At 34.6% G+C, this 13447-nt stretch overlaps 2 protein-coding genes across 3 annotated transcripts in view; both read right to left on the reverse strand.

The window, feature by feature from the left end:
- Positions 1-8167, reverse strand: part of LOC107715685 (pleckstrin homology domain-containing family G member 3-like) — a 64685-nt gene extending 56518 nt beyond the window's left edge. The window contains exon 1 of the mRNA XM_016521858.1: positions 7828-8167. The gene's annotated coding sequence lies outside the window, so the exon portion shown is untranslated. The remainder of the gene's footprint in view (positions 1-7827) is intronic.
- Positions 8168-11113: 2946 nt separating this feature from the next.
- spint1b (serine peptidase inhibitor, Kunitz type 1 b) overlaps positions 11114-13447 on the reverse strand; it is a 16718-nt gene continuing 14384 nt past the window's right edge. For both annotated transcript variants that reach the window (XM_016521859.1, XM_016521860.1), the window contains 3 exons: positions 12807-12977; positions 12659-12718; positions 11114-12164 (listed from right to left, as the gene is read on the reverse strand). In XM_016521859.1, the coding sequence (XP_016377345.1) occupies positions 11983-12164; positions 12659-12718; positions 12807-12977 (413 nt within the window). In that variant the 3' untranslated portion in view covers positions 11114-11982. The remainder of the gene's footprint in view (positions 12165-12658; positions 12719-12806; positions 12978-13447) is intronic.

Raw genomic sequence — 13447 nt, forward strand, 5'->3', positions numbered from 1 at the left:
TTTTGATGTCCACATATTCATTTAATTACAGTGGCTGTAGCATTACTGTCCTAAAGAAATGGCAAAATATTAAAGATTAATTGGACATTTGAATTAAATGGGCTTGGTCAATATTAAACAAGCATTAGATCGCACGGTAATGTGTAAAAATAATCATCAGGCCGTTGGCACCCTCTGCAGGCCTTTGTTGTAATGTGTAATGTACATTAGCTCTATTGTTTATAATACATTATGTATTTTAACAGTTTTGTTCAATAAAACCATATGATTTCTTGCTTTTGATACTTTATTTGAACTAATTATTATTGCCTCATTGCTATTATATATGTATTTTAAGTAATTTTAAAGGCTATTGTTCACTTACATCTATTTTTATTACCACAAAAAAATTTATTATAATTATAGGGCCCTATGAAATCCGTTTTATTTCCAAATTCAGTTTTGTTCCATTTTCATTTTTCTATACTCTGTTTTAATGGTTAAATTAAATTTTATTAATCAAAAAGCCTGTCTAATTAATTGAGTTTTACAGTTTTATCTTTACCAAATTCTGTTTTCCATTATTTTCTGGATTCCATTTTAATGGTTCCATTAAATTTTAATAATCAAAAGCATCTCCAATTAATTGATTTTATTTAAAAATAAATAATTTTTAAAAAAGTATATATATTTTTTTTTTCAGAAATACTGCACATTTACATTTTTCTCCTAAATAAATTCTGGTAAATAATATTTCTGGTAAATACTCCTTTAAAAAGTGTTTTTTGATTATAATTTTGTTATTAGTAGACTAGAACACGTTGATATGTTGTCATTCTTACACTATAATATTGAACTTTGATTTCAGTGATTTGGATTATGAGATGGACACTTGCTTCTTGCACTTTATGTTGCACTTTACTTTTTTACTTATGGATTTCATTTGGTTTAATGAAATACAGTTTAATAAAATATTTTTAAGTAAAATTGTTGATTTTTTTTGGTGAGAAATTAATTGTTTAGATTAATCGATAAATTAGTCAATAGATTAATCAAAATAAAAAGTCATTAGTGGCAGCCCTAGAAAGTTCATAAAGACATTGTAAACGTAATCCATATGAATCGAGCAGTTTAATACAAATATTCTGAAGAGGCACAATTGCTTTTTTATGATGAACAAATTTAATTTAGGCTTTTGTTCACATTCATTGAAAAAAATGCAAATACATCAAATATGATAAACGGAAGCTCAACCCTACTTCCTTGACATTTAAGAACAAACCTCATTGATTTGCGGAAGCTCAAATCAACGTGCTTGAGCAATATTCAAAAACAAACCTCATTGGTTCTCATGCGTCAAGACTAGTTAAATCTTTTCATCATATAAAAATGATTGTGCCTCTTCAGAAGACATGGATTCAAGCACTTGATTCATATGAATTATACTCATTATGCCTTCATGTACTTTTAATTAACTTTGAACAGACTTTCACCTTACACTTCCACATTTCATTTAAAAATATCGTCATTTATGTTTCAAAGATGAACAAACTTCTTATGGACTTCGAAAGATGAGAGGGTAAGTGATGAAATTTTCATTTTTGAGGTAACCTACCCTTTACTTGAAGAACTTTACCTGTAGGTTATCACAAAAATCCATCACCCTTAAGGCTAATTCACACCACACCTGCAGGTGCAGAGCAACACCGACAGCTGACCGAGTACAGTCTCATACGTTCCAAGACCTGACAAACGCCAATTCAAGATGTTCAATTGGCAAAAACAAGCACCGACCAACACCAACAGACAGCAACGGGGGTAACACACTGATAAGACAAAACTCGACGAACGTGTCTGTTGTAGTTTGTTGGCGTGTGTATGAACTTTGTATTTGTGTATGAATTTTACTGAAAATATTTTCTCCTATTTTCTCCTCTTGTGCACTTTATGCATACCCTAGCCTATGCATAAAAATGAAGTGTATTTTATGCTTAAAGAGAAAGTGTAAACAAACACTGTGGCTCTTATAAATCAAAACACTGCTCTGTTTGTTTGAGCATCCAGACCAGCCTGACAGAGCCATTCTGAGGCAGGACTATCTCTCTATTAACCCAATGGCAGACTGGGGGACTATTGAGGAAATCTTTTTTGAAAACAATCTTTGTTTTTTAAAAAATCCTGTCACTAACATCACAGAACTTACACCCCTCAGCCTTTAAGATTAAAAAGCTACAACAATGACACTCAAACTGTGTCTCTTCTTGTTTCATTGACAATGTTAAGTTAAGTATCAGCGTGTTGACTGCTTTAAAGGATGACTGAAAATAGGACATTAAAAATAGAGTTTAGTTGTCTTTGCATATTAAGCTGGGATAGGAGAAAGAATGTTAACATTTATGCTGTAACTGTTCATGGCAACGTGATGTTTTGCTTTTAAGTTCAATTGATAATTCAGACCTGTACTGTCTTATAGTAATCTGTCAATGAAAAAGGCGATACAATTAGAATCATGATTAAAGGCTAAAGAAGGACAAAGGCTAAAACTGTGGCTAATCAAGACAAGCCAGTGAAGCCACTTATGTTTAACCAATAACATAAGCAATAACAATAACAAAGTTGTGCATGGTCACATTGCAGCCCACAGTTACTCTGAGTTATTAACACTTGGTTATCAAAAAGATCATGATCTAGTCAAACCCAAAACAAATCATTTTCCCATACTACTGTGGGGGATTTCCATTCTCATCTTTTAAATCTGCCACCACGTTAACGAGCCATAAGTCAATTTACTACTTCTAGTTTACAAGAGAGAGGTTTTGAATGCTGATGGGTATACTCCTCTCTGAAGATTTTTTCCAGTGGTTTGCTGATGGTGACATTTTGTCATGGCGTGATGAACTATATTTGCATCTGTGGTTTCCAACTATTCTAAATAAAGTTCTCAGTGTTCATCAATGTTAAATTACTTTCTCCTATTCCATCTTAACATTTAGAGACAACTACAAGTTTATTTTGACTTCCCCAAAAAAGTGCCCATGAAACGCTGATGACACTCACCAAGTTGAAGTGACTCCTAAAGCTCCAAAAAGCAGGCATGATGTGACATGGCGAAATAAGAAACTAAATCTTGCCCTCAGGCTTGGCTAAAAGGAGGGATGGGGGGTTAAATGACACAGCTGGAGAACAACAATGAACAAACAGCCCCTCACAGCCCAGTGCCAGATCACATGACAAGGCAAAGCACAGATACAAGAGGGCCTATTCTGGGAGCATCTACGTAGCTCCACATTAACCTATGCACACTGACAAGAAGATATACACAAACACGGAATACAAATACAGATGTGCTACATTACAAGGTGGAAGGAATATTTTGAAAAATGTTGGGATCCGAACAGTTGATGAGCACCATTGACTTCCATAGTAGGAAAAAAAATACTATGGACGTCAATGGTGCTCATCAACTGTTCAGATCCCAACATTTTTCAAAATATATTCTTTTTTGTTTAACAGAAGAAAGAAACTCATACAGGTTTGGAACAAGTGGGGGGTGAGTAAATGATGACAGAATTTCCATTCTGAAAGTGAACTACTCCTTTAAGCTTGTAAGCACTGTACCTACCTCCATATGCAAAGATACTTTTTACATACAACTCTTAAAGGGGCAGCAAAAAAACGTCTAATACTACATAAGAGAGAGGGTGGAAATGGTCAAGAAAAACTAAACTGACTCCATGTGACAAAATGTGAGGTCTCAGGGAAAATTTATGGAAAATAAAAAGTATGATATTACCCCACTTTCTAGGCTACATTATGTACACACATACCATTCCCTACTGTGTCACATAATGTAGACACGTACAACATATCACAGTTTGAAAAGCTTCCAAGAAGCTCTGTCCAGTCACTGAAGGTCGGTAACTACCAGAGGAAGCAATTATAGGAAATAGACACAGAAAACTAAAAATATGCACAGATAGACATCTCTCTGCATGTTTACACACGGGCATGATGACTGCTTCCAAGAAATCTGATGCGCTACTAGTCCCTCCCAAACCTCTCCTGGAGGTTACTAGACATTTTGTATGTCTCCCTCATCTAACAAGTCTTTTTTTATTCATTAAATGCAAATACAAATAATAAAAATAATAATAAAGGCTATTAAAGTTTTAAGATTTTACACTGTACATCTGTAAACCCTGGGTTTACAGTATGTTCTTCTGTGCACTTATAAGGTCAATAACACTGACTGGATGAACATGGCTTGCAACAGGCACACAACCTGTTTTAATAACGGCTTGTCCATCTGTGAAAAGGTCACCATGTAAGTCTGCTCTGTAGTAGATCTAAAAAAGAAAAAAATAAATCACCTAAAAAGCAAAATCAATAATACACTCTCTTCTCTAGTTTAGCCTCCACCCTAAAACTAAATATTGTCATCCTGAAATTCATTTTAAACTGATCATTTTCTTTAGTTTAAAAGAAGAAAGAATGCACAAGATGCTTAAGTACTGTGAAATTCCTGAACTGAGGAATATCTGTTCCATGCTGTCCAAACAGTCATTTTTAACAAAGAATCCACAGGAATGGAAGGGTTAAGAAAGACCAAACACCATCCTATTGTTTGTACTTCTACCGATTGTGTTTCATTGGTCTCATAGCTCAGAAAACCTGACACAGCCAATACAAGTACACCAACACCAGTCAAAGTTTTAGACATCCTTGATTGAATTTGTTTCTCATTATCTTAAAGACCTTTTGATGTGAAGGTTTACACTTAAATGCTTGAAATGAGCTATAATTAGTGTAAACAATGTGCCAGAGTCTACTTATGAACTTAGTTGCCCAAAAAGTGCCCAGCACACGAGAACTCCTTGAGTAAATTAATAAAAATTACAGTTTTGCTCACTACATAAATACCATACATCCATTTATGTAATTGCATAGCATACTCTTATTGTAAAATGGAGATAACTAGTGATAATAACGAATGAATATGTCTAAACCTTTGACTGATAGTCTATTTCAAAGAGCAGCAGATTTAACAGTCAAATAACAAGCCTCCAATATCAGGCTAAGGCAAATATTAGTCAATGAACAGAGTTTGTTTAGTGACATCAAATTGCCCTGGTGATAAAAAAGATGAACTGCGGTACTAACAAGAACCCACTACTGCATATTTTGGACTACTCACCTATTTCTAGCTATTAGTTATCTTCCATATTGGATTGGAAGCCTTCTAGGAGGTGCAGGGTTTCCCATACATTGATTTATTTGTGGCGGCCCGCCACAATATCAACACTGCCCGCCACAAATAGATTTTCCAAAAGGCTTTGACTAAGTTGAATAAGCATGAGCACTCCACGTTTCAAAATCAAAAGGCGGCACGGGTGTTTTTATATAAATGTTTTAAATAAATCTTTTTTGAAGGGAACCGATTGTCTTCAGAAAAGTTTTGATGTCATTTTCATTTAATCTTTCCTATAATGCCTGATAAAGCAGCGTTTATGAGCTCAGCACTGTTTTGTGTTCAGCTGTTACCGGGGAAACCGCTATTTCTGCCGCTCCTAAAGCGCCTCCTGCTGGCAGAGAATGAATTTGCACTTTCAATAAGCCTGTCTGCTGTTTTATATTTACATTATATGCATATATATTTCCCCCAGGGGAAGTGCCGCCACACATAGAGTGTAAGTCTGTGGGAAACACTGAGGTGGAAACTTCCAAAAAGCAACAATAAAAAACTTTCACTACAAACTGGCGACAAGTGCATTTTTTAAACAGAGCGGTCCTTCCTTATCTGTCTAGGATCAGGAAATGAAAGAAGCCGTCTGGCACCCTAGCCGGCCCCAGGCAGGACTGGAAAAGGAACCGGGTGTGTCCACAATTCTATCACAGGTTTAACGCACTCTCACATGGGACCCATTACCAAAGACTTCCCCAACCTGTTAGTGCCAAGAATCAGTGGCTATATCTCAAACCTAATGAGATGGCTACCTGGACAGCATTTGGGAGCAATAGCATCAACACTGGAGTTCCTGAAATTCCTGAAAACTGTTCTCCGTGAATGCAAAGCCAGAGTGCCAAAACGTGTGAACAGAGCTAATGCAGGGTGTGTGTTGTAGTGATAAAAGTGCAGGGCTTCAAGTATAAGAGCACAGATTAAGGAAAAGCTCCGGTCATGTAGATAAACAAAATTTTGCAAGGCCAAAACAATTTTTCAACAGAACAACACAATTTTTTCCAGACATTTTTCCAAAATATCTGTAAAAGAAGCTTTAGACATACTCAAGAGTCAACTCAGCTCACAGCTTAAAGGCACAATATGTAAGATTTTTAAATTAAAATATCCAAAAACCGTGCTATATATTTTGCTGACTTGTGTACTTCCATTATCCCAAATGTTTCGAAGAATGTTTAAATCCAGAGAAATAAGCAATTTTAACTAGTGACACGGACCGTGTCTATAGTGTCATTGTGTTGCCTACCAATGACGTCATAACCCCTCGATTTCCGGTTTTGTTTGAAGTTGAGCACTTATTGCACATGCTGGCTACAATGAATCAAGCTGAGTGTTTTGAGGAAGAACTAATCACTGGTCGGGTCTCTGTGTATTGTATGTAGGTCAGATGCTCCTTTACTGTCAAGTGGGCGGTTCTTCACCATAATAAACTACAATGAGGAGCAGATTTCCTGCACAAGTTAAATGTCTGAAATTCCACAAATAATTACAAAGACACAGCAACTAACATTGGATAAAATATTAAATGTTTAAGTAGAAAGACTACAATTCCAGTTATTTTTGTTTTCTTGACAACTTAAAAAAAAAATACAGTGTGACTAATGATGCCCAAAAATGCTGACTAGGCAGGCTGTTAACTACATTTTAGATACAGCCAGTATATGTGTACATGTCCCTGGCAGTGAAGTTGGGGAAGAGAGCTTGAACGGTAGTTGAAGGCATTTTTTGCATCTTCCACACATAATCGTGATGAAATTCACAAAGCCTGTAGTGACATGATAAGCAAACTGGCAGGAACTTTATTTTTGTAAAGATGTTATAATAACTGAGAACATTAGTCAGATATTGAGTCATAAATCCTGCCTCTTTCACAATTCTCTGGCTGAAATGTGTTATACAACTGAAGGTTTTTCTGCAGAGCACTGCATTACCATTTTTTTTTCTTCCTTGTAGAAACTTGTGAAACAACTGTTATCATGTGTGATAGACTGATAGACAGTGACCACTCTTCATTCCTCGGATCAGAGGTCTTTCTACCTCTGAAGTCTTTCTGCTAAACAACATTCTCCTTAAACTACTATGTCCTTTGGATGAATAATCTAAGACTAGTGCAGAATCTGAAATATAAACTATACCTAATTATACATCACAATTTTTCTTTGTTTAAACTGTTTAATATGGTATCAGACTTTGACAGTATGCTTGACAGAGCTGCTTATAGTTCTTTATGTAGACAGTCAGACATTTTGAATTTTTATTTTCAATAATCCCATCAAAAGTTTAAATTGAGAAGTGACTTAAATGAGTTAAAATAATAAAATATATCGCGTAATAACAGATGCATGTAATTATTCTCAGAGCTGTCGTCCACACTGCAAGCGACTGTCGCTTACGGGTGACAAACATATGGCAATTTAACACAAACTTTCAACTTTTGTAGTTTGCTTGTGAATACTATGCCCAAATTCTTTAGATTCCTCCCGAAAAATATCAGTGAAGGCAGATAACTTCAGTTGTGTAATTTTACAAAATGAACGTACTATAACAACTAAAATCTTTCATCTAAAATAAAGTTTAGGAACGCAGGATGTAGCTCCTGCAACACTTACCAATACAAGAAAAGTTAAAAAACTTCGAAAGACGTCAAGCGAACAATCCGTGATAAAGTTGCATTTATGTTAACAAAGTCTCTGTGAAACAAAAATATCCTGTCGATGTAAAAGAGGACAATAAAAAGACAGTTCAGCCCGAACTCCTCCGTTTGTTGCTTGTGGCTGTAATGATGACAGTCTGATCATGTTCTCCTCCCGTAACCCTCCGCCTTTTTCGAAAGTGAACGAGTGCGCATGCGCAAACTGTTTTATTTTTTATTTTTATTTTTACTTTTATTAAAGCTCTTCAAATAACAAACAATCATTATTATTGTTAAACAACACTGATACAATAAATCCAAGCAGCATACACTGAAAAAAAAAACATATATATAAAGCTTGTTAAAACTAATTATATTAAACTTAAGGGAAGATGGTTCAATAATATTTTAAGTAATCTGGAGAGTATAAAGGCACTTTTCTTTTTCATCTTTTGCTGTAAGGATTGAAAAAAAAATTTTTTAAATAATTTTTAAATGCCACGAAATTTGGAGCAACCTTAACAAATCTTCATTTGTGTTAATAAAACTTACCCATAATTAAAATATTATTGCACAAAAATTCAGTTATTAGTTTTGCATAAAAACATCAAACCTAACATTTTCAAAACCTGGTATTACATTCTTTGTAAGTAACCACTTCTGAGATTCAATATCTTTTTGACAGAATGTACAAACATTACTATAAAGTAAACATTACTTTTAAAAATTCACTCATCGGATCAATATATTTAATTTAGAAGTTTTTTTAAGTTAACTTCCTTCATTTTAAGGTCACAAAAAATGAAACATATCTAGTTCTAATAGCGTTTGCTTTTGAAAACCTTTGAAAGTCTGCTTAAGGATGTGTGTGTGCTCATCAAATTCTTTTTCCAGTTCATAGAACATAATTACTTCACTGTATTTGAACTGTGCTTTATATTTTATACATAGCCTACTGTTACCTTTTTATTGTTAAAACTTTTACATTTTCTTTTTTTTTAATTTGAGTTTTTTTGTCTAAAATTAATCTAATTTTCTTTTAAAATGTTTTACCATAATTTTATCATGATTTTAATTTGCATATTCCTATTATTCATCATCATCAGCATCACATTTTAATTGGTTATTTAGAATGAATGAATGAATGAATGAATGAATGGTGGAACATTGTGCTTTCACTGTTAGGTTATGACGTTTCTAACTTTAAACACCATATAACTGAAATTTTCAGGCACAAATGAAACCATGTCCCATGAATGTCCTAATTTGATGACAAATGCAGACATAAATGCACAGGTAACAGTTTATCCTTTTTGTGAAAATGAACATTTCCACATAAGTATATACTCCTTATGGAAGTACGTCTCATACTGAGTCAACTTAACCATCATCACAGTTTATTTACACAACATTATTCTTCTCGTTATAAATATAGAGTCTTTTCACATAACATTGCTACAAGTCTTCAGATATGTCATTATCAAGATTAAGATCAAGAACATTGCAACAAAACACGCCAAGACATGCCACAAACATGATTGTCAACCTACGCAACCTTCCTTGCAGAACAGGTGTGTTAATTCTGTTACCACGCTATTACTGTCTTTAACCAAAACCAGAAAGACTGTCATGGTAAAAAGGTGACATGTCCTTGCAGCTGCTTACAAGTACACAATCCTTACTAATCCTGACTCCTCACAAGCAACAACATAAACATCCCACATTGAGAAAGAAAACCTGTTTAATGTGACGTCAAAGCTCTTCAGCTAACTAAAAGAAAAAATCAAGCAAAAGGGAGAAAAAAGAATGTCAACTATCACATGGCCTTTAATTCCTATAACAGATACATATTTTTTCTACCTTCAGTTATGCAGTGTAGGTGTTACCCTTGACTTTTAAGTTGAGAGCCAACCCTTTTCCTTCAGTTCAGATTGTTTTGTTATGCAACATGTTCACTGAGAGAGCAGTGACTGGCTGATACAATAAAGGAATATTATAACGACTGGGTTTTCACCAAGGCATTTCAGACAAAACTGATCAAGTCAAGACTTGCTGGAAGTGACAGAAGATTCCATGGAAACATTGGGTGGATGTTTGGCTTTTGTCTAAAATCATTATATTGTCAATTGATCAAGTAATTCAAGGGGAAGAATGAAGTCAGGCATAAAACAACAAGATTTAAAGTCTCATATCACAACATTCTAATTTATTGAGATGCACCTGTATATATATATTCAAAGTAATTTTGAAAAAAAATGAATTTTGAAATTTGAAAAATAAATAAATAAATATGACGTAGTGAATAATTGTGACAAAACAATTGTCTTCAGCAATTATACTAAGCATGCATTAATGTGATAGGCTGTAACTTTCATGAATTCTTTTATATAAAAATTTTACAAAGAGATATTCCCCTCTAGTGGACAAGAGAGAAGGTCAATAATCACGGAAATATGCATGAGACGGAGGAATATTTTCCTCAAGGGGCTGCTCGACATTTCAGGCTGCATACAGCATCTAGGCTGCAACGTCTTCAAGCCCCATCAAAGGACATCTCAATGTGAAAGATCTTCGTTTTGCGTACCTTCATTGGTCCTGTTTTGAAGGATGCATCAGGTGTATCCTTCGCGTCCCTCAGTCACCCACAATGCTTTGCACACATTCATTCCAATTCATGAAAAATGTTTCATTTGATGACGCCGTCAACACGCTGTTTTAGCAGCTGTATAGACGATCAACGTGGATAATGACACTAAGAAATGTTAGTCAGTCATACAGTGAAGAGTTACAATTAGAGAACCAGGTTCCCATCGCAGCCCACCGATTACAACAACTTCCACTTGTTATGACTTATTTTTTCACCTTTTTTTGTTAATTATACCCGCTTATGTTGAATGTTCACTAAATAGAATTTAGCCTTTTTGTACTTGTGCTAAGAGCGTATGTTCTATCCATGTTCAAACTCTGCATTTTTGTTTTATTTTTGTTATGTTTAAGTTACCTCCACAAAACCTGTGACTTATTCCTGTCAGTGAGTGTCGCTACTGTGCTGTCTACCAGACATATCGAGATCTATCAGCATGTTTATATTCAGGTTAGCATAATGAGAACTCATTCATAACTTACAGTAAAAGAAGCTAAATGCTGGCTAATTTAATACAGAACATGCCACCGGTTCTTAAAATATGGCACTTGCCATTCACCTTAAAAATAGCATTTCCACATGAGATTGTCACTACAATGTTCATAACATAACTGCAAAATTTAATTTGAAACTCTTTTATTCAAAATCAGAGCTCCTGAATCCATGTCCTTATTCACCAAATGGCACTTACACTGTTTAAAATACTTAAACATAACAAAACCAGAAATAATCAGATGCATATCTTAAAGAAACACATCCACCCACAAAAAACATTTGACATCTTTTAGTCATTATTTGACACTCTTGACCCATATTGAGAAACACAAAAGCATCAAATGTAGGTTTGTTTGGTATGTTTTGTTTTTTCTCCCCAGTGTTTAAGCCTGTTCCATCCCAGTACTCAACAACTGGAATCTCACTCAGAGCACTCATATGAATAAACACAGCAAAAAGCTGGCAAACGTTTAAAATTTAGTGCAATAAGAACTCGTGGATTTATAGGGCTAAAAATACAAACAATCTTACATTCCACATATATAAACAATGAATTGTCACACCATAAAAACATATGTACTTTAAAATGTAACAGAAATATTAATATAGCCTCTAGAGGTAAGTCAAGACATTTCAATTCCCCTCAGAAATAATCCGAATGATAAATGATATGGCTTTATGAGAAACAAAAAGAAAGTTACAATGTTTTTTGTCAAGTGCTTGTCAGATGGTAGAAGACCATCTATAAGGAGTGATTTCTACCTAAAAACTCTCTTGGGCCACAAACACGGGTCTTTATCAATGTAATATAATACACTAATTCTAAAAATCCACATTAAACACCTTAATCATTAAGACCTGAGATAAAAGACCTGGTTCAGTGACCAAACATTTAAAATGGCATTACGTAAAGGTCAGCAACCCTTAACTGAGTCTGAGGGGCAGACCATATGGCAGAAAATATGTTAAAGTTTATGTAGTTTTTAAAGATGGTCATGCTTTGGCGGTGGTGCTGTTGTAGACCAGCTGTTGGTCATCATCACTGTACACCACTGGAGGACTGCTGGTGGCCACAGGCTGATGGCTTTTTCTCTTGTTCTTGAGGAAAAAGTAACCCAACACAGCCAGAACGGCCAAGATGGCGACAACCAAAACCACAGCTAGGGCAACAGAAGCTGAGAGGGGGGGAAAAAAGGCAATCCACAACATGCATTTCTTTAATTGAGAGCACAGATCTGTCCTATTCACTTTAGGGACCAGACTATTATTTCCAATTTCTTTCTTTTTTTGAGATGTGAGAGAAATCTCTAAATGTTGTGCTGCATCTTCATCTAGACTTCTGAAGGATCCTATTGATTTTTTAACAGTATTCTGGATCATTAAAAAAATATTCGATGTTTACTCCAATATACTCAAATATAGAAATTAAAGTTCTGAAAGTTATTAGAATTATTTAAAAATGATAGCTGTTCTGCAAAACAAAAATCAAACCGGCAAATAAAATAAGCTACAATAAAACAAAATAAAATATGATGTTATCCTTACTAGTTAAGGATTTTTTAAAAAGTCTGTTATGATCAAAAAGCTGTTAAAAATACCATTAGGATCCTTCCTTTCTCCTTAGATTAATGATAAATAAGATGTATTTGATTGCAAATCCAAAGATTACCTGACTGGCTTTCTCCTAGTTCCTCCCTTACATACAATCCTCTGGCAAACACATCATTTTCTATAAAGACAGACAGAAATATACATCAAATATAAACTTCAGCCATCATCACTAATATATCTTGTTGAAACCTGAGCACCATTCATACCGGTGACACCTGAGCAGTTGTCCATGCACTTGTCTGATGTCTCAAAGTTGTTCTCATTGCCATCACAGCCACCATAGGTGAAGCGATGGCACTTTTCGTTAAGAGGGTCATAGTACCAGCGAGGAAAACTGGCTCGACATGGGCCCACAACAGCTGGATCGGTGCAGTGTGCTATACCATTATAACACAAATGAGACGTTAGAAGAGAATTAAAGTGGATGAACAAATTGTGTTTACGCACAAACTGTTGGTGGGATCATATAAAAAAAAAAAAAATACAGAACACTAATTGTTCATAAATAAAGACATGTTTATCTAGGAGCAATAGTAATACGGAGCGATAATAATAGGCACTAATAAATATTAAAGTCCATCCAAAAAGTCCAATCTGCCGTTTCTCTCATATCCCATTAGCGCTTCCTCATATACAAAATGCTGTGTCACAATCAATTATGTAATGAGATCCAATAGCGTTGACCAATCTTGAAATCAAAGATTTTCCATTATTTTTTTAAATAAACAACGTGAAAAGGATAATCAGACAAAGCAATCAAATGGCTTCAAAAGACTTGGTAAATACAGCACGAGTTGTACAGACTATTTTATAGCATTTTTTTTTTTTTTTTTTTTTTTTGCAGTTT

The sequence above is a fragment of the Sinocyclocheilus rhinocerous genome, unplaced genomic scaffold, assembly GCF_001515625.1.
Source record: "Sinocyclocheilus rhinocerous isolate Xijiao unplaced genomic scaffold, SAMN03320098_v1.1 scaffold270, whole genome shotgun sequence".
NCBI lineage: Eukaryota > Metazoa > Chordata > Actinopteri > Cypriniformes > Cyprinidae > Sinocyclocheilus > Sinocyclocheilus rhinocerous.